The 27880-nt window shown below is 39.9% G+C and overlaps 2 protein-coding genes across 2 annotated transcripts; both read right to left on the minus strand.

The window, feature by feature from the left end:
* Positions 1 to 7828: 7828 nt before the first annotated feature.
* Positions 7829 to 13768, minus strand: LOC124121491 (phytanoyl-CoA dioxygenase domain-containing protein 1-like). Its single transcript, XM_046484498.2, has 9 exons — positions 13423 to 13768; positions 12067 to 12184; positions 11794 to 11894; positions 11493 to 11634; positions 11103 to 11197; positions 10096 to 10201; positions 9321 to 9405; positions 9019 to 9220; positions 7829 to 8720 (listed from the first exon to the last, which is right to left on the minus strand). The coding sequence occupies exons 1-9, from the start codon at positions 13558 to 13560 to the stop codon at positions 8598 to 8600; spliced, it is 1110 nt and encodes a 369-aa protein (XP_046340454.2). The 5' UTR covers positions 13561 to 13768; the 3' UTR covers positions 7829 to 8597.
* A 3524-nt stretch (positions 13769 to 17292) lies between these two features.
* On the minus strand, positions 17293 to 24926 carry LOC124121488 (phytanoyl-CoA dioxygenase domain-containing protein 1-like). The gene is made up of 10 exons (XM_048388566.1): positions 24676 to 24926; positions 24487 to 24632; positions 23957 to 24074; positions 23356 to 23456; positions 22848 to 22989; positions 22615 to 22709; positions 21805 to 21910; positions 21516 to 21600; positions 21165 to 21360; positions 17293 to 17481 (listed from the first exon to the last, which is right to left on the minus strand). The coding sequence occupies exons 2-10, from the start codon at positions 24622 to 24624 to the stop codon at positions 17374 to 17376; spliced, it is 1089 nt and encodes a 362-aa protein (XP_048244523.1). The 5' UTR covers positions 24625 to 24632; positions 24676 to 24926; the 3' UTR covers positions 17293 to 17373.
* Between the last annotated feature and the right edge of the window lie 2954 nt (positions 24927 to 27880).

The raw sequence follows: 27880 nt of genomic DNA on the forward strand, positions 1-27880 counted from the left end.
ATGATACATTCTAGTTACATGTTATGCACAACAGTACATTTCAGCTTTAAATGACAATCCTGGAATCGACGTTGTTAGCCCTCCGACAAACATAACTACTGTCAGCGTGGGTACAAGCTCAGCCAGTTCTCAGGTTCATTGATGGATTGACAAAAGCAAACACATGGGGAACGTTTGTAACAAAATGGTCATGATATCATCGAATGCGTTAAAATTCTTGTTTTAAGTTCTTTATCATAATATGTCCAACATTTAATGAAGTGCGCACACACTACTTGTGTTTGAGATTGGGACATCATACTTGAGAAGTCCGTGTAAAAGTTTAATACATGTATGCTCATATTGGTATTACTAAAATAAAATGCCAGGCAAAAGAGAGTATTCACCCACGTTTCATGGTGGCTAAAAATAAAACAAACAAGAACTGATTTCTTTGAGAGGCATTTAGAAGTTGGAGTATTAAGAAAGGATAAGATATATGGATAAACAACTTCTTTATTACAATGAGGAACTTGCTCGATAACGATGTTAGAAATTCCATACCAGACACAATTCTCCCACAGCAATATGAACACAATAACTGAACGCTTCTCTAAGGCAGTGTCTGAAGCACTCTCACGCGTCATTATGAGAAGCAGGAAATGAATAGCTAATATTCAGCGGATGTGATTGAATACTGTAATTATATTGTGTTTATGCATTGTCAAGGAAATGATTGCTCCTATAGGCGTAGGCTGTTGAAACTTTCAATCAGAAGGTGGGTGTCAAATTTACCAGTGAATGCGGCTGTTTGGAGAGTTGACCAGACCAGCAAATAACGGGCCGATTATCCGGTGCTGTCAAGGGATTAAGCAAACAATTACATTAACGGACAATTAGCGTGTCTAGCACAAGTACATATTTAGGATGCTTGGAATAGAACCCGCCCGCTCGTATTTCTAACACTTCAAACATCCTTCATTGATTCAAAACGGCAAGCATGGGATTTTACAAAGGTTTTGAACATATCTTAAATAAACTTCATTCATGAATGCAAAAAGTTTATACACACAATAGATGTTAGGCTTTGGGTAGGCCTAAACCACATAAGAAGACTAATCCTATCCAAAGCCTAACATCTATTGTGTGTATAAAACTACATAAGAAGGCATATTCCGAACACCATACTCGTATGTTGCATGTACCTTTTAACTTGTCTTTGAAAGGCTTTAAGAAGTTGATACATATAATAAAGAGATTTATGGATGTCAACTTCTTTATTAAGAGGAACACTTACTCCTTCATCAGGTGTAATGATGAAGGAGAAAGCATATGCTCCGACACTTTGTGTCCTATCTCTCCGTCTATGGCAGATTTGTCCATGGCATGTCAACAAACGTAATAAATACTGACGTTAGTTTTGTATAAATATGACTTTGCTAAAAACGACACACAAAGACACACACAAAGGATAGTGATAGTCACCATATGGCAAAGATTGTAAACGGAGGAGTGAAGTCATATCTGGTATGTCAGGAGAGCGGAAAGTCTGTGGTTCGGTCGCCGACCGCTTCATGCCAACAGACGATAAATGAAGGTACCTTTTGTGTCCCTGCCTGACGTTCGGCAGTAAAACAAAGGCTAAGAGTAGGGTTGGTCTGCTCGGAGTCAGTATACTGTGCCTGGTTAGGTTTTCAGTGTTCAACTGCGGCATGGTATGTTAGTGGGCTAGCAATATAAAGCCGGTGTGAGAAGATGGTGCTTGTTGTTACCCTGTCTGGCGCTCGGCATTAAGGGGATAAAACAAGTGCTCTCTAGCACGGAGTCAGTATACTGTCTGAGTGGGTATCCATGTTAAACTGCGGCATGGTATCTTAGTGGGCTAGCAAAATAAAGCCGGTGTGAGAAGATGGTGCTTGTTATTACCCTGTCTGGCGCTTGACATTAGGGGGATAAAACAAGAACTGGTCGGCACGGAGTCAGTATACTGTGTCTGAGTGGGTATCCATGTAAGGCTACGGTATGTTTTCTCAGCACTCACTCACTCACTCACTCACTCACTCCAAGTCGAAATTCCTATTCATACGCATAAAAAATCTTCGAGGAGGGGGGCACAATTAGTGCCTATGCAGAAATACAGTCAGGGCAAATATGATATTATAATTTTGAAACAGTTCCCATACAAATTTGTGATCTGTGCGGGTGGCACGGGTGGCCCAGTCGTCTGAGTCTGTGCAGAGTTGCGTCCCTTGGGCACGCCAGAAACCTATGATTGTGGGTTCGAATCCAGGTTCGCCCTGATTATGTTTCTAGGTTTGTCAGCACCATATCCGTGCTCGTGGGTTTCACCGAAGTGGTAAACGTCTCAGACCTGCATCACTTCGAGCTTTCCTCCCACATTAAGCTGACACGCCGCGATATAACTGTGCTTAAATAATTCACACTTGGAGACGATAAATGACACACATTGAAATGCTTTGAGCTGAAGCATTTAAAAGATCAGCATTATGATCTAATAATTATTGTAATCGTATGTATGGCAGAATTCGTTTTAAATATAATTTTAATGAAACCATTTGGTTCGTCAGATAGTTGTAACGTTGTTAATATATAACACCTGGCACCATGATTCATAAACACATGCTTATAATATGGTCAGAATCGTACAATCGACCCTGATTTTAGTAAAGATTTCTTTTGAATATGGAAAGGGTTTTGTCGTTTTTATGATTACTATAAAAGCTTTTGAGGTCTTTCTGAATGAGCTTTTCGCAAACAACTGGCCATGGTATCATCAGTATTTCATAGTGATTCAAAATCGCATGCAAGTCATATAGTCGAAATCGTTCAATGGAATCGTACAAGACAGTTCTTGTGATCACGGAAATGGTTTTGTCACGTTTAAGTTGTTTACCAATATTATAGCAATATCACGGAGAAGATATCAGAAAACGTTTTATATATATTGTACCCATGTGAAGAATCGAACCGGGTCTTCAGAGTGACGAGAGATCGGTTTAACCACTAGGCTACCCCCACAGCCCAGAGAATGTTGAAGCACGTGCGGAATGATCCCATGGGCTTAAAACATCCGGCTTAAACAAAGAGGACTCAAAAAAATTAAATATGTATTTACTCAGGATTTATACATTGTTTACAAGGGGATCTTTGGAGGGTACAGATTCTCATATGGACAGCCGGCGGGACCTTAGAGAACATGTTTACACATCGCTGGAATCGATAAAAATTCAATCTAAAAGAAACATACCTTTATTCAAAGAGAAACGAAAACAATAAGCTGTTTATGACAGAAAAACAAACATAAGCGGAAACGCTAACTTCCTACATGGTGTCGTCATTGTTTGTAAAGACAGCCTCGATTGATTTATCTCAGACAGAGGGAGTTGTTATTCAACACATTACCAGACCTGGGTTTTGTAACTTAATCTTTGAACTGAAGGTCGTTGTGGTTCATCCAGGAACAGACTGACGCATCGGACACCAGACAATACGAGGAAACCACACAAAGACAAGAAAGATATGCTGCTTCAATGTTTGAATGTTTGAAAATTTCAATGTTTGAACACAACTGAGATATGAAAAAGAGCTTTCTGCACACAGACCTCATGGATTAGTATTCGATAGCTTTTTGTTTGATAGGCATTACTTTGAAGTTGACAGGTGATATGGTAGACACAATTTTATGGATAACAACTTCTTTAATACTGTAAAAAGCGCCGTTTCGGTATAGATCCTTATACCGTTGTCATGGCATAAGGATGACTGCCTGGCAACGGCATAAGGATCTACACCGAAACGTCGCTTTCTACAGTATTAAAGAAGTTGTTATCCATAAAATTGTGTCTACCTTGTATAACTGCCCTGATATAAAAGTATCCTCTCATTTAGACAAGTAAAACAACATTTCCTGATGGATGCACTGCAATGTAGCATCTGATACCTTAACTTGGCAATGAAACAACCCAGGTAGAGTAAAACATAACACCATGTAAGTCTTTTCTTATTAAAAGCGACGATTCGGTAAACATCCTCAAACCGTTGTCGTTGGGTGGGTGAGAAACCTACTCTAATAAACTTTGGGCTTATTGGCTGGGGTGAGGGAGGCGGGTGTCAGGGGTAAGTGGCGACCGTGTGCGTGTGAGCTGGGCTTGGGTGAGCGGCTGGATAAACGGGCATGGTTATAAGTGGCTGGATATGGGCGAATTTTTCGCGCGGACGTCGACTGAATGAGTACATAATATATATAGTAGGTGGAGGATTAACAGTAACAACAATATCATACATGAGTGCGATAACATAGGTAAGTGTTGACAACAAAGGGATAATGCTGTCACAACACGATGGACGGAGAAAACATAGGTGGAAGCCAATGGGACATGAAGCCTATTAAACAGGATAAGTGATTATTGCTTGATAAGTTCATAGCAGGCGGATGGGATGAAATAGCCTTGATTTCTCTTGATTGATGGCTTGTGGGGGCGAATGTGGACTGGTTCTGTTAGTTTTCTTTAAGTGAAATCATGGAGGTTGTTGGAGAGGATTTGGACGTTGTCCCAGTTGATGTTACGATTAGAACACTATAATCTACCAAATCAAAATTACATAAACAAACAAACATCCACAATACCCAGCTCCCTTAGTTCTCCTCCCCAATCCCATCGGCATCTATTCCAAATCTCAAAATTCCCAAATTCTATATAAGCAACCCCTAAAGCCCCCTCTTGGGTTGCACACACCACTTTCGCCCCTTTCGGAAACACATTAAATGGCCTGGCCCTGTCGGATATAATGGTGGAGGTTTTGCGCTCTATTATTCTGGTGTTGATCTGGCGGGATGTTTCACCTACGTAAAGTTGCAGTCAATTTTGTAAACTACACCTTTAGGCTCTTGGGGTTTGGTTGTGTTCCTGCCGTTGGCTCTTAGCATGGTGTCTGGGGAGTTGGAGCTGGTGAAGTGGGTGTCGATGTTGGCTTGCTGTTTGAGGAGGCGGCTGATGATGTGGGAGGCTTTTCCTACGAACGGGAGGACGATGCGGAAGGGCGCGGATTCGGGTTTAAGGGTCGCAGGTCTGGGTGTGGGATGGAGTACAGAGGAGATGACTTTGTCGACGAGATTGGGTGGATAATTGTTGAAGTGGGTGAAGACTTGGCGGAGGTGTTCGATATGCATTATTATTTTTACTCTCAGCTCCCTGGGGAGTATACACCCCAATTGCCTGGAAGGATAACAGACACGTTACATTTGCATCAGTGGTGGGCTGGACCAAAGCCCTAAAATCAGAGCACATATCTTCAAACTTAAGGTAAACTGTCTGAATGTGTATTCTTGTTTATATCACGTGTACTTAGGCTATCATTCCTGAACACTACAGCTGTGGTCTCATCTGTCATGGATGTGGTGCAAGAATAAATACACAGTAAACGCCAGTACACTTACTCATTAAGAAATAAACGTGCATTTATATTGAATCTACATAGCACCAACCGAAGTTAACATTAATTCATTAATTCTATTTTGATCATTCAGACATCAATAACAAAAGGTTCTCTGATATTGTTCCACTGACCACAACCTTTTGGTCTGATGTTCACGACTATTCTTTTTTATGATTGCACAGCATTGTTTAAACTTTTTATGGATAACCTGTTTAAATGAAGACATGTTCTTCCAACTTCTAAATGCCTGTCAAATTTAAGCCTTTTTTATTCATATGAAGGTAAATCGCCTATATCGAGACACTAATATGTAAAGTATATACATGTATATGTATGGTACATGATTAATATATCCTAATTTAACATTTAGCTAGTTTGATCTTGAAGTATTACTTTGACATACACATTTGCATAGGTCTCTAAGTAATATTACACAGTTCGAAGTGTAGCAAACATATATGGATTTTGATAATACTGTTAAGTCTGATGGTCGTATACAAGCACATATTATAGTAAATGTTATTCATCTTCAGTCCTTTTTGTTGCAAAGAGGACAAACATGTACACATAGATCGGATCCCGTCTTCCAGTCTTAACACCCTTCTCTAAGTCCTATAAACACGTTACGGCGTTTCGTATCAAGGTAACAAGGTTAGCTTCCTTTCTGGCCCCAATAAGCCCTTAAATTCAGTTTGTATATACAATTTGTATCTCTAATCTATTTTACATAATTCTATTCAAAGATTGCAAATGCAAATGCAACATTTTTAAACATATAAAGGATGCAATATTTATAAACAGCAACCTGCGAAATCCAGTCAAAGCGAAATCCACATGAACGGAAAATCTACAGTGGGGTTTGATTGTATTTTATGGGAGCATCGCCCACAATTTTTCTTCAAAACTTATTTCCCTTGTACTAGGGATGGAGTAGTCTTATTTCGAAGAAAACTCCAAAGAGTGACGTTGTCCATGCTGTTGTAGAAATACAAATGGTGACGTTGTCTGTTGCTTTAATATTTGTATAAACTTCACTATTCCCACGTGCATGTTAATGCACGGTGCACAATTTGGATATGTGTGTGTTTGTTAGGAGTATGACACTCATACATATTTGTTTAATGTGAACAGAACACAATGATTGTTTAGCTATTAGGTGTGCAAACAAACGCTTTTGTTTAATCGTAAATAACGCTTACGCAATGCCACGGCGTGCTTAAACTCAATGTCTACGCGCCTTGGGTGTAGTGCAAACAGGAATGGTGCAAAACTAAATTGCAAGACATTTTAATTTTGATCGAAACTCAATATTATCTCTTTGGAGACTATATCTACAACAGGGCATCACTCATGACTTGCTACGGGCCAGTCGTCCACGTGTGACGTCACGTCTATATGACAATCTTATTTGGTTGGTGCATCTACGGAATCGATACCAAACTGCCACATTAAGAACTCGGACAATTTCTGCGTTGAAACCAGTTAGTGGCAGAACAGTACTCAGCCGGTTGAAGGAGCACAACATCTAGCCCCGACATCCAGCGATCTGCCCATGTTTGCTTGTACGTCACCGCCAGCCACGCCTAGCTTGGTGTGGACAGCATCTGGGGTTCAAAAGCCAAGACTGGGACTGGTTAGTGTTCACAGATAAGTCCAGGTTGCATCTGGACAGCTCTGATGGTCGTTCAAGGGTCTACATGCGCCCAGGGGAACGTTTCAGCAACGCTTGCGTTTCTCAACATCGTCAGTTTGGGAGTGGAAGTGTTATTGTATGGGGTCGCATCACAACTAATGGGAGAAGGCGGCAATAAGTGGTGTACTTGGGCCCAATCCCTTTGTCGGTTTGGACAATAAACTATGTTTAATGTATAACTAATGGGAGAACACAGCTCATCATTGTTGATGGCAGTTTGAATTGCGTACACAACCAGGAAGACATTGTCCGAGATCATGTTCTACCCGTTGTGCAAATGCAGGGAAGTATACGTTACGTTGCAACAGGATAATGTCCCCCACACGTTGCAAATGTTGTAACAGACTAATTGATGCAGCATAACATTGCTGTACAGCCCTGGTCAGCTGTTTCTCCAGGCCCTTCCCTGGGATGACATGGAACAGAGGCCTACGACAGGATCCGAACCAGCCGGTAACGCCAGCTCAGTTGGACCAATCTTTGGTTGACATTTGACATTCACCGGGCTGTTATTAATCATCTGGTGTCTTCTGTGCGTCACACTGCCTCACCTTTATCAAGCAAATGGTGGTTACATCATATATTGACATTATTACTTGAGGTGTTACACCACCCCTCTTCAAGGGCGTGTCCTTCTGTCGCCTGTTACCAGGTAGGGATTTTGTCCATGATAAAACATTGACCTGACAAATGACCAAATATTGTTATGATATTTTTAATAACATTACATTTACACAACATTATATAAAGCAGGGTTACTTTTTCCGCTCTTATAATTATATGTTGTGGTTAAAATTTGCATCCTTGTTTAGTTACTGCACAGTGAAGTCTAAGTAGAAGATGACATTGGTGCCTATCACTGTTGACGACGTCGTGTTGAAACTGATAGCTTCTTGGCACAGTTTTCAATGTAGAAGACATAATTTCTCCAGCTTTTGGACTTAAGCTGACAATAAGCCCACATTAAGCTGACACACCGTGTATTATTTTGTAATTTTCAACCATAAATCATGAGGGACATTCTATAAAGTACATAGAATTATCAAAATAAAATAAAATAAAATAACATAAACTCATATTACTGAGGTCATGACAATGCATTGTTATGACATCATGTTTTTCAATAGCCTCTCAACCAACGATCGTGGAACAACAGGCATGACCTAGCCAATCAGCATAAAACAACTTTATATTTCTTGGTAAGATTTAATTATCCCAATGGTTAATATACCCATAAAATACTGCATACGATAAAAATTGTTATTCTTATACACGTTCCGTAGAATCAGTTTGATAAACCGAATCGTATATCTATGTACTAGCACAGGCATGAAATATCTCATACAGCAAAAAAATGCAAAGTTATAATATGTACATGGGTCATATATTTGCATAGCTACACATGTGAAACAAATATACATAGATACACATGTATGCATGATAACGTGTGTGCCTGTTAGGTTCCATGTCATGCTTTGTGCCAGTTAGAGAAAGGCTTCCCCTTATCGACTTTTGCCGTGTGGCGATTCTGATGAATCATCTCCCACTTCATCATGTGTGGACCCTGGATCGTCGTGTCAAACTCATCCTCCTGTAACATATACCACCATATAACTCATTCCACATACTGCTACATTAGTGTCACAACAGCGACTGATTGGCCATGTTATGTTCAATAGTGTGGGATTATCCCTTAACATATTTCACTTTCGTCATTGTTTCCACGTTTTGAATTCATTGTCAATGCATTTTGGCTATATCAGGCACTATTACAGCTGTTGGTCTCTTTTATTCTTATTGATAGTGTACACGAAATAACGTCAATATGAATATAGGTTACTGTGGTGAAAGTTAATTTCGTTTCTCTGGAATTGACCACATGTCGTTACCTTCTCGCCCTTATTGCAAGCCTGTTTTGAAGTGACGCTTCTGTCCACAGCTACAAATGGCGACCAGTCAATCTTGTGGTTAGGTTTGGACGGATCCCTCATCAGTAATCCCTCCTTCAAGCCGTAGAAGCCGACAGGTTTAGAGGAATCCTGCCAACGCAGGTCCATGCTCCATCGAATAACGTTGGAAAGATTCGGCAGACTGAATAAATACAAAGAATGGGTATCAATTATTATCAAAATATGAGGAGTGGGAAGTTTACAAAGGAAGGTATTTTTTGGCAAAAAGCATTATATATTACCTTCTGTGGGGGATCATGTTGTTGATCAAAAGCATCCCGCCGTAGGGAATTGGGCACAGTTTGATGTCTTTGTCCAGATCCACACCTGGAACAATCCATGATCTGTGCATGACACGACAAAACGCTCTGGCACCCAGCTGAGTATAAAACGTCGTCAACGTCTTCCAGCCATGACAACACCTAACGTTCTTATTTCTGAGGTGGGCGATGCTTATCGGTCATCTTATGATCATATCACAGTTCGTCATTACATTAATACGTAAACGATGTATGCATTATCATTAATGCAGACGGAAAATAATATCGCATATCCGTGCCCTGATGAAGGCGACCCCTGACGATCCGGGGTAGAATAGGTCTGCAGCAACCTATGCTTGCCATGAAAGGCGACTATGCTTGTCGTAAGAGGCGACTAACGGGATCGGGTGGTAGACTCGCTGACTTGGTTGATGCCTGTCATCGATCCCAATTGCGTGGATCGATTGTCATGATGTCAATCACTGGGTGGTCTGGTGCAGACTCGATTATTTCCAGACTGCCGTCATATAGCTGGAATATTGCTGAGTGCGGATTAAACAACAAACAAACAAACAAACTTGTGAATGCGATGTTTCTTAGGTGCATTGATGAACGCAGTGGCATCCATGCCCTGTTAAATGCATACACCAATGAATGGGTATCCACATGGATGTGTGGTTGTAACGACAGTTAAACATATTTCTTGCCTAATATACATATTTAATGCAGTGCAATAAGAATGGGATTCCCATCTTACCCAGAGTCTTCACCATCTCCTCCTCTGGAAGTTCCACATACCACGTGTCCGCCCAGCAGCACGTGTGACGGCAGATGCGACCTGGTCGGTGACCGCCGGTGACGACCTGGGAACCAAGGAGCTTTGAATTACACCAGACAGTGAATGACATGTGTAGTCCACTGGTATTATTACTTTTACAGAACTCTGTCACTTGTTGAATGGGTTGGGTTTAAGGTTTAGGCGAAATGTCACGTTTTTTTCAGGTTTGTGGATTTTTCCCTCAAGTTTGCTTTTTTGTTCCCATCTGTTCTCTATACAACAAGGCTTAAGAAATCCATTGGTCCACCTTTTTCGTCAGCCATTTTGGTCATTTATAGTATAAAGAGTTGGGTGAGCCAAACAATATCAAACTTGAGCAAAAGAAACAGCAAACGTACTAATTTCCTATTACAAACACTATAACTATATATTATCGCAGCTTTGAACCAACAGCATTTCAGTTTGAACGCAGCGGGTCTTATGTCGTAGAAAATCTTTTCTGATGAAGGCTTACCTTTTATAGTAAAACCCCTATAGTAAAACCCATGAGCACCGATACAGAACTGACAATCCAAGGATTAATAGTGTAATTGCTGGGTTCCAACTAACCCTCACAACTGATGGCATGACAAGTAAAGGGTTTGTTTTTTACTGGACCCTATCTTGATCACATGTTGGTCATATAAAGCTCAGAAAATCACATTCAGATTCATATTTGAGAAAACTGAGTGCAAGGTTACCGACATTATAAAACCCACGAGGTTGGTAATGGTACTGACAGATCGTGGGTCGTATTTAGAGCTTTGAATCCAAGGTTCTTGGCACAGTTAATCATCGCAACAAGCAGCGGGGTCTTCGTTCACTGGGCTTCCCGCACCCCCTTCTTATGCATGGAGAAGGCCCATCTCCCGTAAGCCAGAAATCTGACAAGTGCATAACAGTCACCGAATATCTAATCGCATGATGTTTTAGTTATCCTTACTAACCTCCATACAGCCATTTTGAGCAGTGGCATCGAGAAGCGGAATCCAAGCCGTTGGTTGCAGGACTTTGTAAGACTCGTTGTCAAGGTAACCACAGTCTTAAATAAAACAACTATGTATTATTAATATCAACATGGTCAGCTTGATTGAAATATATCTGAAACAATACATAATAAATGAGTGAGTATGGTTTTACGCCGCCTTTAGTCATATTCCATGAACACCACGGCGGGGGACACTAGAAATGGGCGTCACACATTGTACCCATGTGGGGAATCGAACCCGGGCTTTCGGCGTGACGAGATAACGTTTTAACCATTAGGCTACGCAACCGACCCTAAAAAATGAAAGTCTTACGAGGTTACAGTGTACTGAAAGGAAGCCTCTATTTACCTTGATGCCATGGAACTGTAGACGCGTTGTTCTGAGGTGTTTTTGTCCGCAGATTCCACACTGGGTGTCCAGCTATGTTTGGTCCAACCAGTTGTTCAACCAAATTCAAGAGTCGGTCATTGCTCCAAACTGCACGGAATTCCTGCATTTTAAGAAACATTCATATTGAAGGAAGGGTCAGTGGTTAGTTTTTGACATTCTGATTACAGATAATTACAAACCTTCACTGATAGGACAAGATGTTTTAGCAACTTTAACAGATTACATGAAGACTATTATTATTTACTGTGTGTTTACATACCGGTGGGAGGATACCTGCTTTATGTAAGATGACATTGGCACCAGGAAACTCTTTCTCAATAAACGACAGGCGTTCGAACAACCCTTTGTCTTGGTACAAATCTGCAATGGCATACGCACATCAATCAATGTGATATCCTTGGTTTTGGCATAAAAATATTTATGTATACCATTGTTGAACATATCTTTGCAAATCTGGATTGCGAAAAGGGCATTGTGCACAGAAACATTTGAAAGTGTAAAGCAACTTGTGTCCTCTATAGAAATAACATACTTTTAATCTTTCCTCCTTTGTACAATTTCTGAGCGAGATCCTCAACTTGTTTCTCTATGGCTTTTCTGCAAGGGTCCAATTCCTCCTTGGAGAAGAACTTATCTACTATCAGATAGCCCTGGGGAAGAGCACAATATTTAGAACATCATCGTCATATCATTTTAGATACCATCGACAGTGACAAATTCAAAAAATAATAAATAGTGCTAAATATGATTATGAAAAAGTAGAAGATCGCATGAACAATTCGACCAGCAATCATCCGAGAGCCGGCATAATGTTCTTTGATGTTTCCATGGCGATAATGACAGACTTGAAAACAGGCCCTGATATCTCAGATATCGCATATGCATCTGAAATAACACCACACATTTAGGGAATCGCCAATTGGTTACTCACCAAATGAAGGCGGAGTTTGCCGATAACTGAGTCACCCTCATATAAAACATTGTAACAACATCAAACGAAGTCAGGAGAAGTAATAACATTTTCATTGCATCCATTGTAATAATACAATGGAGAACGAGGTTTACACAAAGGGATGCCGACATTCGTGATCTCATTGAAAAGTTTGGCCCTTCCATGTCAGACATTTTGATATGATAAATTAGATTCCGCGCCCGAAAGATCTCGTTCAGATGTGACCTCCTCACTGAGGGGCATGTTCGTCGGCCATTGGATAAAAAAACAGTAACATGATTGACACTCGCCTCGCTGATATTTTGCATAGTCTCGCGTCATCATATAACTTTTATTTAATTATTCCCCGCACACTTATGCAATTTGTTCGCGGAAAATGCATGAAGAAAGTATGCGAGCTTGTCTTCGTCACCCAAGGATCGACGTGTAATACTAAGAAAATCAAAAAAGCAACTCTCTAATTAAGTGGATAAAACAAGGATTGGTCGGCTCAGTATATTATACATTTAGCATGTGTGTGGGGTGTCTATGTTAATCTGCGGCATGGTATTTCAGTGGGCTATCACTATTAAACTGGCAGACGTCTAGTAACAGCAGCGACACACACACACACACACACACACACACACACACACACACACACACACACACACACACACACACGAACACACACACACACACACACACACACACACACACACACACACACACACGAACACACACACACACACGAACACACACACGAACACACACACAAACACACACACACACAAAACAAACACACACACACACGAACACACACACACACACACACACACACACGTTATTGAAGAAAATAATTGTCTGACCTAACATATTATTTTGCATACTTAATAAATGTAGAATAAAGTAAAATATAATATTAATAATGTTTCACAGATTATACAAAACATTCACCTTGTCAAAGAAATGATCAACTTGAGCCTTTGTGAGTTGTCCTGGCTTTGCTTCAGTTGGCTGGGGTGGAGGAACGGTGAAAACTTCGGGGTAAGCTTCGTCACAATCCCCAGGGTAGCGCGTTGCTGTCGTCGACATGATTGTTCCTCTACTATGATGTGTGACCAGTAATGCCTGTGTGCTTGTGAGTTGATTGCTGTTTTGAGTTTATCTAATTATCCGTATCACATCGGAAACACATTCATCTGAAATGCCTCGTCGTTGTTTCAAGCACTGCGCTCGGTAGGTATTGCCGTCTCTAACGACGTTTACATCCGAATGGACTAAGGCAAATATATGGATTCATACTATTTATGTTAATATGCGTGTGAATATACATATTGTGCGTTGTCTTAAACTTGTGTTTAAACTCAAGATACCTTAGATTCTATTTTAGGTGACATACATAGATTACATGTTAGACTGCATGATTCCTTCCCGTGCTTTTGTATTTCTATCATATTTTAGAACACATCAGACTGTGAACTATAAAAACCCACGGTGCCCTGTTTACGTTTTTCATCAAATTAAGGGGACGGTCGGGTAGCCTAGTGGTTCAAGCGTTCGCTCGTCACGGCGCAGACCCGAGTTCGATTCCCGACATGGGTACAATGTGTGAAGCCCATTTCTGGTGTTATTGCTGGAATATATCTGAAAGCGGCGTAAAACCAAACTCACTTAAGAATTGGATAACTTGTAATAAATAAGTTTGATACGATTTAGACGTTCATTTTTATTTGAGTACGTTTTGTTCAGGGGTGCTATTTTTATACTTTGTTGACAGAAAGTGAGATTGGTCGTTTAGAACATATTCCCCACGCGTCAGATATTTAATGAAAATTAAAAGACAAACGTTACTTACATCATAATAGACATTTACAACCCGAAAGTAGTAAGTGCGGGTATAATGCTAGTATGATCTAAGGTTTCGAACCCACAGCTGGCATATTCTGGTATGGCTAAGGGAGGCAACTATGCGATTCTGGTGTTACGGGGATATTATGACAGGTGTTAAAGGTACAGAGCATGTACGACGTGTGTTGGGAGTATAGTATGACTGTGTTGTGAGTACAGTATGACTGCGTTACAGGTGCAGTATGACGGTGTTACAGGTACAGTATGACTGCGTTACAGGTACAGTATGACGGTGTTACGGGTACAGTATGACCGTGTTACAGGAACAGTGTGACCGTGTTACAGGTACAGTATGACCGTGTTACAGGTACAGTATGGCCGTGTTACATCGTACAAGTACAGTATGGCTGTGTTCCAGGTTGAGAGTGGTTGCTGTTACATGTGGAGTGTGTCTGGTTGTTACAGGTCCTAAGTAACTGTTTTACATCTATAGAGTTTGATTACACTGAAGCACATGTACATATGATGTCTCCTTGTGACTGTGTTTAAAATGTGCTTCTGTTCACCAGGAGTGGATAGGTACCCGGTCGGATGAGATGGCAATATCGTTAACTTTCTTGCACCTCACAGGCATGTTGGGGAATATACTCCCCGGGGAGCTGAGAAATGATTGTTGACTGCACACTGATCCACTGATCGGGGTAACAATGTCGAAGCGCTCAGGGCAAGTTTATGCATGGAGTACAGCGCCACAGAAATGGACTATTATTCTTTATCCAAGGTGCGTCGACCAGTGGACCTACATATTCGTCCTTGGACTTACGAAGCGTAAATGTTTAGCCACCTCCGGGCGAGTAAACATATACCTTTTCCGTTTACACGGAATAGAAATGATAGTAACGGAAACAGTTATAACATACTCAGTACACATGCCTTAAAACATAAATAGATTTCATGTAGCTATCCATTATGTTCAATCTCATTAAAATCAGAATGATCTATTATATACTTCAGTGTGAAAGACTGAGTTTTCTGAAGTTGAGAAAAGTGATATTTTCTTTGCAGTGAAAAAAACCTTTGACGGAGAATTACCTTCCCTTAAATTTTCCCGCTTTATCGTAACTTTCAAGCCCGTACACAAACTTTTGACGTCTTTGTTACGTTAGGTCCACATTGACAAGGCAAAATAATGAAAGATAGTCATTTATGGACTTAATATCACTTCTTGCCGTTTGTTATTCTCTCGAATATGTTTCGTTAATTTCTCCTTTAACTCGTCAATCGAGGTTGTTCGTTTCGCAAAGCGACATTTTTGTTACTTGACCAGTGTGTATTCTTTCGCTTCCAACAGCGGTTTTCAAGAATATTTTTTTGTTAAAATTGATTTTGTATATAATCATATCAAAATGTATGACAGAGAATTTTCGTGACTCTAAATATTTTTTGATACTTTTGTTTACATTTGTTAAGATTTGTAGTCGCAAAGTCCCTGTGCGTAAGGTAGGGAAAATTTACGTTTCAAGGTTTTACATTTGTAAAATATAATTTATTTTTCCGGGGGAAGACTAGACAAAATGTATATAATAAATAGGATATTTCATGTGTCTCGTGAAATATCATGTTTCTCTCATCTCGTGACGGGGGGTAAAAGGAGATATTTTCACTCGGGCTTACGCCACTCGTGAAACCTCCATAGGAGGTCGCGTCAGGTGAACTCTGAACGAACTTTAACCGCCCAGCCAAGAAGAAGGTTGTGTGCATTCTTGAGCCAATCAGCTCTCAGCTTTCTAAAACGATTCGGCTTAATAGTTTATCACCTCGATTCAGAAATTTCGATTCGTTCAAATGAAAAAACACAAAGAACACGAATATTCCTCCGGTGGTATTCTCTTTTGGATGTAGTTGGCGTGGCGGTCAGAAACGACAGGGTGTACATCTATGAAATGTATTCAACAATATAATGGCGCCGCTATACTTTCTACTTTCGGAATTTGTCGTGTTAGTTCTTTTTCGAGGTGCTGAAATCACATATGATGGTTCGAATGTTTCGATCACTTTTACCGAGAATTTAGCAACATCGACGCTGATTGGTTCATTTACCTGACGGGACTTTCGTTGGCGCTGATCCTCAGATCCTCGAGCAGAGAGCTATCGCATCGGAGTAAAACATTAACGAGACAGCATAATGTTGCCAGATGGTTCGTATCTCGTATCCCATGCGGGAGAGTTACTACGTTCTCTGTACCGTATTCACGTCAGTAATTACAAGTAAGCATAACAAGAATGATTTTAGTAGGAACGTCAGAGACGGAATTGTTGTGAACCCTACACTTGTACTGAAAGAGTGAGTGAGCGCGTTTGGTTTAACGCAGCTTTGGACAGTATTCCAGTTATGTCACCGCTTGTCAGCCTAATGTGGGAGACAAGCCCGAAATTATGCAGGTCTTAGACGTTAACCAACAATCACGGGCATGGTGCTGACGAACCTAGAAACATAATCAGGAACAATAGGGATTCGAACCCACGATCATAACTTTCTAGCATTCCTAAGGGAAGCTGCATGGGAACAGCGAATTGCGGCGCCTTAGACGACAAAACAGTGCATAAATAATCAGGAGAGGTGTATCGACCACAGAACTTAAAACAAACATTTAAAAAAAGAGCAACGAGAGTCAGAGGGATTAGTGTTAAAGATGGTATATGCTGGATATTCCTGGACAGTGTCTGGCGCTACAGCTATGTCTGCGTTAAGTATATTAACATCGAGGAGAGGTAACGTACGCGTGTCTAAATATGAATATGACCAACGTTCAACTCCAAATGACACAAATAACCAACATGAAGTAAATAATATATGTTTATTGCCCATATGTTTCAAGAAGAGCGAACTAATGTTAATCCAGACCAAACAAACATGGCCGAATTATTCCAGGTACCCTACAACTTTGATGACGTAATGTAGGCGCCATTATTGACATATGACACACACAGGATTGGCTACGCCATTTGCCATGACGACACAGTTAATACTGTCATTGTTGAAGTCCTGTTGCAAGGTTAGCTTGCACGTATTCCCTTCACGAATTTAACTGTGTGTCGGTTCTCGTGCGTCATTTCCCACTTCTCCATATGGGGGCCCTGGATCGTGGTTTCGAAGGCATCGTCCTACAACACATAGGGTTAATATACTACGACACCTTCCCAATGCCCGTTCATCTACCATTATCACCAAACGTGGTTAGGCCTGAGAAGTTGTTCGTTACGCCATTTGTCTTTTAGGGAAACATTATTTACCGATCGCGGACGTATTTTAAGATTAGATTTTAAGAAGTATGTTATGTTACCTAAAAGAATTTTTAAATAAGGTCGGTTCATGATGGATCACACGAAGCCATTAAAAAGTGGTCAAATGTCACAAATGTTATATTTGCGATAACACTTCCTTAGTAAAGTATAGATTCTAGTACTTTGGGGGGTTGAGTCCAATCCGGACTTACTTATTTACACTTGTCATAGGGGTACACAAAGTACGTGATCTCGACAACCAGTTGTCGGACTTTCATTTTAGAAAGGGTTAGGTCGCTGACTTTGTGTGCTGGCGACTAGGTGCCTCATTCTGGCAGTGTGGCTTCGATACCGGATAGGACTCAACCCAAAAAAGTACTAGAATCTGTACTTCACAAAAGAGTGCTTTTAGCAATATTCCAGCAATATCACGGCGGGGCACATCAGAAATAGGATTCACACATTGTACCCATGTCGGGAATCGAACCCGGGTCTTCGGAGCGAACGCTGTAACCACTAGGCTACCCGACCGCCCCACTTCACAAAGGAAGCGTTATCCTAAATATCACATTTGTTACGGTTCATGATAGGTCTACAAGCAGTTTTTGTAAAGCACTTAGATTTACTGAACGAATAAGTCTTATCCCCGTTTCCAATGGGACTCATGAGTCATATGGGTACTCGTCAGCTTGACGTAAGCTATCTAATCATACAACCTGTCATGGACTACACAACAAGCAATTGTTAAAAAGCAGATTTGAAGATAGACATCACATTACAAGGATGATTATTTGATGAGGTTATGTGGGAATATAAATCATTTACAGAAAAATTATTATTCTAATGTGTAATTGGGGAAATATTGAAAAGATGTTCGAATTCGATTTTTAAAATGGCGCCTAATTGAAAAAGGCTGTTTACGGCCACGACACAATCAGTTTTGTTCAAAATGTAATGAAATTAAGCATTTGTTTTTCGAGTTGTGGCATTAAACACAAATATATATGTTCCTTGTTTGCTATAATTAAATGTTGACCTTTTTATTGCTGTGCTCATATGGTCTCTCTCAAAATACTCTTATCATTGGTTCTGTAATCTTCTCCTTTGAAATTGCCATACCGAGGGAGCTGCACATCAATTTGGCACGTATGTTTCACCTTTTCATGACACCATATTTTGTTTCAATGGGGCCCCTAGTATGTTGGCTATATCGGCATGTTCATGTACATATGTTTACTATGTTTACATGTTCAAGTGTCTGTTTTCATTGTTTCAATGTTACATGAACCTGTATGTTTACAATGTTTCCATGTTCACCAGTAAGTTTACAATGTTTCCATGTTCATGTATATTTACAATGTTTCCATGTTCATGTATGTTTGCTATGCTTCCATGTTCATGTATGTTTACTATGTTTACATGTTCATGTATGTTTGCTATGTTTCCATGTTCACCTTATGTTTACTATGTTTCCATGTTCATATATGTCTACTATGTTTCCATGTTCATGTATGTTTACACTATTTCCATGTTCATGTATGTTTACACTGTTTCCATGTTCACTTTATGTTTACAATGTTTCCATGTTTACCAGTAAGTTTACAACGTTTCCATGTTCACCAGTAAGTTTACAATGTTTCCATGTTCATGTATGTTTACTATGTTTCCATGTTCATGTATGTTTACAATGTTTCCATGCTCATGTATGTTTACTATGTTTCCATGTTCATGTACGTTTACAATGTTTCGATGTTCACCTATGTTTACTATGTTTCCATGTTCATGTATGTTTACTATGTTTCCATGTTCATGTATGTTTACTATGTTTCATTGTTCATGTATGTTTACTATGTTTCCATGTTCATGTATGTTTACTATGTTTCCATGTTCATGTATGTTTACTATGTTTCCATGTTCATGTATGTTTACTATGTTTCCATGTTCATGTATGTTTACTATGTTTCCATGTTCATGTATGTTTACAATGTTTCCATGTTTACCAGTAAGTTTACAATGTTTCCATGTTCACCAGTAAGTTTACAATGTTTCCATGTTCATGTATGTTAACAATGTTTCCATCTTCATGTAAGTTTACTATGTTTACATGTTCATGTATGTTTACTATGTTTCCATGTTCATGTATGTTTACTATGTTTCCATGTTCATGTATGTTTACTATGTTTCCATGTTCATGTATGTTTACTATGTTTCCATGTTCATGTATGTTTACTATGTTTCCATGTTCATGTATGTTTACAATGTTTCCATGTTCACCTTATGTTTATTATGTTTCCATGTTCATGTAGGTTTACTATGTTTCCATGTTCATGTATGTTTACACTGTTTCCATGTTCACTTTATGTTTACAATGTTTCCATGTTCACTTTTTGTTTTCAATGTTTCCATGTTCATATATGTTTACTATGTTTCCATGTTCATGTATTTTTACACTATTTCCATGTTCATGTATGTTTACACTGTTTCCATGTTCACTTTATGTTTACAATGTTTCCATGTTTACCAGTAAGTTTACAATGTTTCCATGTTCACCAGAAAGTTTACAATGTTTCCATGTTCATGTATGTTTACAATGTTTCCATGTTCATGTATGTTTACTATGTTTCCATGCTCATGTATGTTTAATATGTTTCCATGTTCATGTACGTTTACAATGTTTCTATGTTCACCTTATGTTTAATATGTTTCCATGTTCATGTATGTTTACTATGTTTCCATGTTCATGTATGTTTACTATGTTTCCATGTTCATGTATGTTTACTATGTTTCCATGTTCATGTATGTTTACTATGTCTCCATGTTCATGTATGTTTACTATGTTTCCATGTTCATATATGTTGACTATGTTTCCATGTTCACCTTATGTTTACAATGTTTCCATGTTCACCTTATGTTTACTATGTTTCCATGTTCATGTACGTTTACAATGTTTCGGTGTTCACCTGCATGTTTGCTGTATTTTCATGTTCATGTATGTTTACTATGTTTCCATGTTCATGTATGTTTACTATGTTTCCATGTTCATGTATGCTTACTATGTTTACTATGTTTACTATGTTTCCATGTTCATGTACGTTTACAATGTTTCGGTGTTCACCTGCATGTTTGCTGTATTTCCATGTTCATGTATGTTTAATATATTTGCATGTTCACCTGTGTGTTTACTATATTTGCACGTTCATCTCTATGTTTACTCTGTTTCCATATTCACCTGTATGTTTACTATGTTTCCATGGTCACCTGCATGTTTACTATGTTTCCGTGTTCACCTGTAAGTTTACAATGTTTCCACATTCACCTGTATGCTTACTATGTTACAAAGAGAGAGAGAGAGAGACACACACACACACACACACACACACACACACACACACACACACACACACACACACACACACACACACACACACACACACACACACACTCACACCTCTACACGATTGAACAATAACCACATCTATCCTGGGATTACTATCGATACCTTTATAAGTAATATTCACTCTTTCCTTCTTCGTATTATTCAAACCAGACTAAATAAACAATACCTCTTTCTCTTCGTTCAACACTTCGGTTTTGTGTCTGTCCACAGACTCAAATGGCGACCAGTCAATCTTGTGGTCAGGCTTGGAGGGATCTCTCATCAGAATCCCCTCCTTCAGGCCGTAGAAGCCGTAAGGTTTAGCGGGATCCTGCCAACGCAGGTCCAAGCTCCACCGAATCTCGTTGGAAACATTCGGCAGACTGCATAAAATTAATATTTATACCGTTATTTCCAAAATTAGGCGAATATGTCAATTGAGTTATATGGTTAAACGTATGTATTATGTATGCGCATGTATGTATATCAATAATAATAATTATAATACAATGCGTTACCTTGGTAAGTACTACGTTACCTTCTATGGGGGATCATGTTGTTGATCAAAAGCATCCCGCCGTAGGGAATTGGGCACAGTTTGATGTCTTTTTCCAGATCCACACCTGGAACAATACAGCAGTGTCTGATATCAACTCACTGGCACTCACCTTGGCACTCAGCTGACACTCGGTCATGTTCTGTCGGTGTAACATGATTCACAAGTCGGTATTACACAAATTTAACTCGCCTGATATAACAGTTAAACATATGTCTTGCGTAATATACATATTTAAGGCAGTGCAATAAGAATGGGATTCCCATCTTACCCAGAGTCTTCACCATCTCCTCCTCTGCAAGTTCCACATACCACGTGTCCGCCCAGCAGCACGTGTGACGACAGATGCGACCTGGTCGGTGACCGCCGGATACCACCTGGGAACCAAGGAGGTTTGAATTACACCAAACAGTGAATGACATGTATAGTGCATTGGCTTTTCCCGAATATCTTTGTTGGAAATGAATGAGTGGGTGACTTGGGTTTAAGCTTTGAGTAGTATCCTAGCATATCACGACGTGTCAGCTTAATGTGGGAGTAAAGGCCGAAGTGATGCAGGTCTCGGACGTTTACCACTTTGGTGAAACCCCGAGTACGGGTATGGTGCTAACAAACCTAGAAATAAAATCAGGGCGAACCGGGATGGGAATTTCATACATTTCTTGCGTGCCGAATGGACAATTGGATTTATTGACGCTTTTTTCAGTATTTCAGTCATACGTTGGCGTGTCACACTAATGCATGAGAAAAGGCCAATGATTCTGTTTTAGTGAAGCCCATGATCACGGACTGTTTGCTATTTGCTAAGGGTCGTAACTGAAGGATTTGGACAAATGACAAGCGGACCCAGTTTGTTTCTTGAGACAATCCAGTGATTGACATCATGAGTATCAATGTAAGCAATTTGGATACGATGACATGCATCAACCAAGTCAGCGTCCCTCACCACTCGATCCCGTTAGTTGCCTCTTACAAGTATGGATTGCTGAAGACTTATTCTCTACCTTGATCTTCACGGGTCGATTAATACATAATATACAGTCTACATACATGATATTTAAATCTATGTATCGTTACTAACCTCCATGCATCCATTTTGAGCATTGGCATCTAGAAGCGGAACCCAGGCCGCTGGTTGCAGGACTTTGTAAGACTCGTTGTCAAGGTAACCAGAATCTTTAATGAAAACAAATCGTCTTATATCGTTATCAACATCAGCATTGTTGGAACGATCTGAAATAAATGTGTATTAAATAAAGCAAAAAGTGAGTTCGTTGTAAGGTTACTATATGTTGAGATACAGCCTCTATTCACCTTGATGCCACGGCACAGTAGTGGCGTTGTTCTTTTGTGTTTTTGCCCGCAGGTTCCAAACTGGATGTCCGGCTATTTTGGGTCCAATCAGTTGTTCAACCAAATTCAAGAGTCGGTCATTGCTCCAAACTGCACGGAAGGCCTATCATTCGAAAGAAAAGTAGTCATGAGGGAGTGCGTTGGATTTGACGCCGCTTTGAACAGTATTCCAGCTTAATGTGGGAGGAAAGCCCGAAGTGATGAATGTGTCAGACGTTTAACGCTTTGATGAAACCCACAAGCACGGGTAATGTGCTCACAAACCTAGAAACATAATCGGGGCGAACAGGTATTCTAAGCCACAATCACAGGTTTCTGGCGTGCCCAAGGAACGCAACCCTGCGGCGCCTTAGACGACTAGGCCACCGGTGCTCCCAATTCGTAATGAACACATTGTTAATTATAATCGTAATACTGAAAAGAACCATTGTCCAAGAATGGTTTTAATCGACCTTTGATATCCACGTACCGGAGGAAATTTCCTTGCTTTATGTGAGAGTATATTGGCTCCGGGAAACGCTTTCTCAATAAACGACAAGCGCTCAAACATCCCTTTGTCCTCGTATAAATCTGAAAAGATACATACATTAATTAAATTGTTTGTCTTTTTGTTTGTTTGTTTGTTTGTTTGTTTGTTTGTTTGTTTGTTTGTTTGTTTGTTTGTGTGTTTTACGCCGCACTCAGCAATATTCCAGCTATATGACGGTGGTCTGTATATAATCGAGTCTGGATAATATAATCCAGTGATTGGCGTCATGAGCATCGATCCACGCAATTGGGATACGATGACATGCATCAACCAAGTCAGCGAGCCAGACCACCCGATCCTGTTAGTCGCCTCTTACAAGCATAGTCGCCTGTTATGGCAGGCATGGGTTGCTGAAGACCTATTCTCGCCCGGATCTTCACGGCTCGAATTAATTTGTTATGGGATCAGACAGAAAGCATAGATGAACGGATTTTATATCATTGTTGAACATGAATTTGTCAATCTAGATAGCGAAAAAAGCATTGTAAATTGGAATATTTTAAAAGTATAACCTCGTGTTTCCTCTGTAGAAATAACATACTTTTAATCTTTCCTCCTTTGTACAACTTCTGAGCGAGTTCTTCAACTTGTTTCCCTATGGCTTCTCTGCAAGGATCCAGTTCCTCCTTGGAGAAGAACTTCTCCACTATCAGATAACCCTGGAGCATATCAAAATCTTTTAGAACAGATCATCGCTATAATGATTCTATTTCGTCTCCATTGTGAAGTAAATGTTGGGGATCGTGCATATTTCGGGGGGATATTTTAATGTAATTGTATGCTCAGTCTTCACTACTAAACGATATCCCAGCAAGTATTCATGATCCTACCTTTTTGTATTCAGTATATACAGAAAGAACGTAAAAAACACAATGGGGCAGATAATGTGAGTGAGTAAGGCTCATTTTCTACTCAGAAACCACTTAATACAAACAAAATTATGTAGCTAATTATCTTTTCAATCAAACACAGCCTTTTTGAATGTGTATTACTTCGTTAAGATGAAAAAAGGATAAATGATTACTTTACACACTAAATAAAGGTAGAATCATTTTATCCTCTAACATTCACCTTGTCAAAGAAATGATCAACTTGAGCTTTTGTGAGTTGTCCTGGCTTTGCTTCAGTTGGCTGGGGTGGACCAACGGTGAAAACTTCGGGGTAAGCTTCGTCACAATCTCCAGGGTAGCGCTTTGCCGTCGTCGACATGATTGTTCCTCTTCTACGATATGTGACCAATAATGCCTATACCAGTAATACCTCAGCCGCCACAGGGTAAATACCGTGATACGACGTTGTAACAAGCAATACCAGAGTGACAGGAAGGCAGGTGACAGGCTGGGTGTCTATAGTTTATCTCTAATTCTATGACTTTGAACGAATCACATTCCTCAAGTACCTCGATAGTTACTTTTAGACACTGCTCGCTCTGTGTGAATGTTCCTAGATGAAGCCGTTGCGAAAAGCCCAAAGAGTTGCTGATGCTGAGTAGAGAAGATTTGTTATTTCATAGATGAAGAGATGAAGACATTTGCGTCTGAATTAACCAAGATGGTATAAAGAGTTCATGTTATATCAACATGTTTTATATACTCGTGAATGTCGCGTATGTGCGTGACAAAGCGTTCGGGCGGTATCCCACTTTTAACACTAATGGTACCCTAGTGTCTTTATTACTTGCCCGTGAAGAGATCACCCGTTTAATAAACATACAGCTTTATTACACATTGTGTAATACCAAAACGCGTGCTCTTGTACTCTCGGAACACGTTTCACGAACAAATATTGAAAGCTCTCAACATCCCTTGGCGTATTCAACGACATTGTGTGTGGAGATGATAGATCACTGGGAGGAGCTTATGCACACTCGATGACCCCAGCAACCTTGTTGCTAGGCTGACGTCACATGTTTCGCCGATGGATCTTGCAACAAAATTCAACAAATTACGTCATCGGGTATTTTGACGTCATTGTAAACTTTGAGGTGCAAGGCCCCGTTCCACAAGGTGATCGTACTGTAGCGCAACGAGAGTCTTTAGTCTAAGTTAAATTATGTGAGTTGTGATAGCCTTAGCACTACGATAATTTTGTAGGACGAACGCCTGAATTCTAAAGGTGGACCATTGTATGATATTAAATTCATACGTTTCAACTTTTGACGTGTTTGAAGTATTATTCTGTTAAACTCAATTGGATTATGCCATGGATCGTGTAGGTGTCAGCCTATTTACACTCAATAGTATAATTCTAAAAACATTATAAATGACAAGTAATAAATAAAATACTAAACTCGCTCTCGTGTAAAACCAATTTTATGAAACTCGTGAATAGTTGTGGTATCTGACTCGCTTTCGCTCGTCAGATACCAGAACTATTCACTCGTTTCATAAAATTGGTATTACACGGGAGCTCGTTTAGTATTCTATATTTATGATCACTTTACCCTCGCACGTATTTCTCCACTATCTCACAGCCGGACCACTTGTTACGTTCCCTTGAAAACATACATCTGCTACGCCACCCCCAAACCCCTCACCCTCACCAACCCATGGTCATCATAGTAAGTTAAGCCATGACTTTGCAACTCGCCTTGTCAGCATCGTCTCGGCTCCGTCAAGGAGTGATTGGTTTAACGACGCTTACTCCAAGTTGACTCTATCAGCATTCACAAGCGCATAATAAAGAAACGCAACACCAGCTTTATACTCACATAGTTTTACTTACTCTCAGCCCATCTATCAATACAGGACAGGATCAGACTGGCCAGACTCGTCACTAAATAGGGAAAACTTAAAACGATTTGGATTCGACTCGATCGATTGCAAACCGCGATCTCCTCTCCTAATGTTAGGGTATCATTTTATGGTGTTCGGGCCTGGCCTGTCTTTATCACATGTCACAATACCTCATTTTAATTAGATAAAAGTTACATCTGACCATGAACTCATGTGTGTTGTAACCGAAAAAATACCGAAGCCTACGTGCCAGATTGTTCATAACTCCGGGTGCTAAAAATGAAACATAACTTGCATCTCTGCTTGTTTCATTAACTAATGGACGATAAAATGGAACCAATCCAATGATAAATATGAAATGTCAAATATACACTTGTGATAAATGTGAAATGTCTTTTATCTATTAATTCCTTTCGAACTAAAGGTTCTCTGTCACTTTGTATCTCTAATGCAACTCCTCATTGCAGCTATAACGGTTTTATTTGTTACCATTTTCTAATGTTTTTGAGACGCATTTTAACCTTCTAATAATACTGACTCCGAGCCGACTAGTCCTTGTTTTAGCCCCTTAAAACCGAACGCCAGGCATGATAACAACACGTACCATCTTTTAACGTCTCTTGGTATTGACAAGGAAAAAAGATTTAATACATATTTCGAAATTATCTTAGATATAAAAAGGATACTAACATCCGAAACTTATACTTTACACCATAATTTTCCGGGGGGAAACTACACAAAAATTATATAATAAATAGGATATTTCATGTGTCTCGTGAAATATCATGTTTCTCTCATCTCGTGAAGTATGTGTGTGTGTGTGTGGGGGGGGGGGGGGGAGGGAATGTAACAATATAATGGCGCCGCTATACTTTCTACTTGCGGAATTTGTCGTTTTAGTTCTTTTTCGAGGTGCTGAAATCACATATGATGGTCCGAATGTTTCGATCACTTTTACCGAGAATTTAGCAACATCGACGTTGATTGGTTCATTTACCTGACGGGACTTTCGTTGGCGCTGAACCTCAGATCCTCGAGCAGAGAGGTATCACATCGGAGTAAAACTTTAACGAGACAGCGTAATGTTGCCAGATGGTTCGTATCTCGTATCCCATGCGGGAAAGTTACTACGTTCTCTGTACCGTATTCACGTCAGTAATTAAAAGTAAGCATAACAAGAATGATTTTAGTAGGAACGTCAGAGACGGAATTGTTGTGAACCCTACACTTGTACTGAAAGAGTGAGTGAGCGCGTTTGGTTTAGCTTTGGACAGTATTCCAGTTATGTCACCGCCTGTCAGCCTAATGTGGGAGGAAAGCCCGAAGTGATGCAGTCTTAGACGTTAACCCACAATCACGGGCATGGTGCTGACAAACCTAGAAACATAATCAGGGATAATAGGGATTCGAACCCACGATCATAACTTTCTAGCAATCCTAAGGGAAGCTGCATGGGAACAGCGAATTGCGGCGCCTTAGACGACAAAAACAGTGCATAAATAATCAGGAGAGGTGTATCGACCACAGACCTTTAAACAAACATTTAAAAAAAGAGCAACGAGAGTCAGAGGGATTAGTGTTAAAGATGGTATATGCTGGATATTCCTGGACAGTGTCTGCCGCTACAGCTATGTCTGCGTTACGTATATTAACATCGAGGAGAGTTAACGTGTCTAAATATAAATGTGACCAACGTTCAACTCCAAATGACACAAAAAACCAACATGAAG

This window comes from Haliotis rufescens, unplaced genomic scaffold, assembly GCF_023055435.1.
Source record: "Haliotis rufescens isolate VD_foot unplaced genomic scaffold, xgHalRufe1.0.p SCAF_73, whole genome shotgun sequence".
Taxonomy (NCBI): Eukaryota; Metazoa; Mollusca; class Gastropoda; order Lepetellida; family Haliotidae; genus Haliotis; species Haliotis rufescens.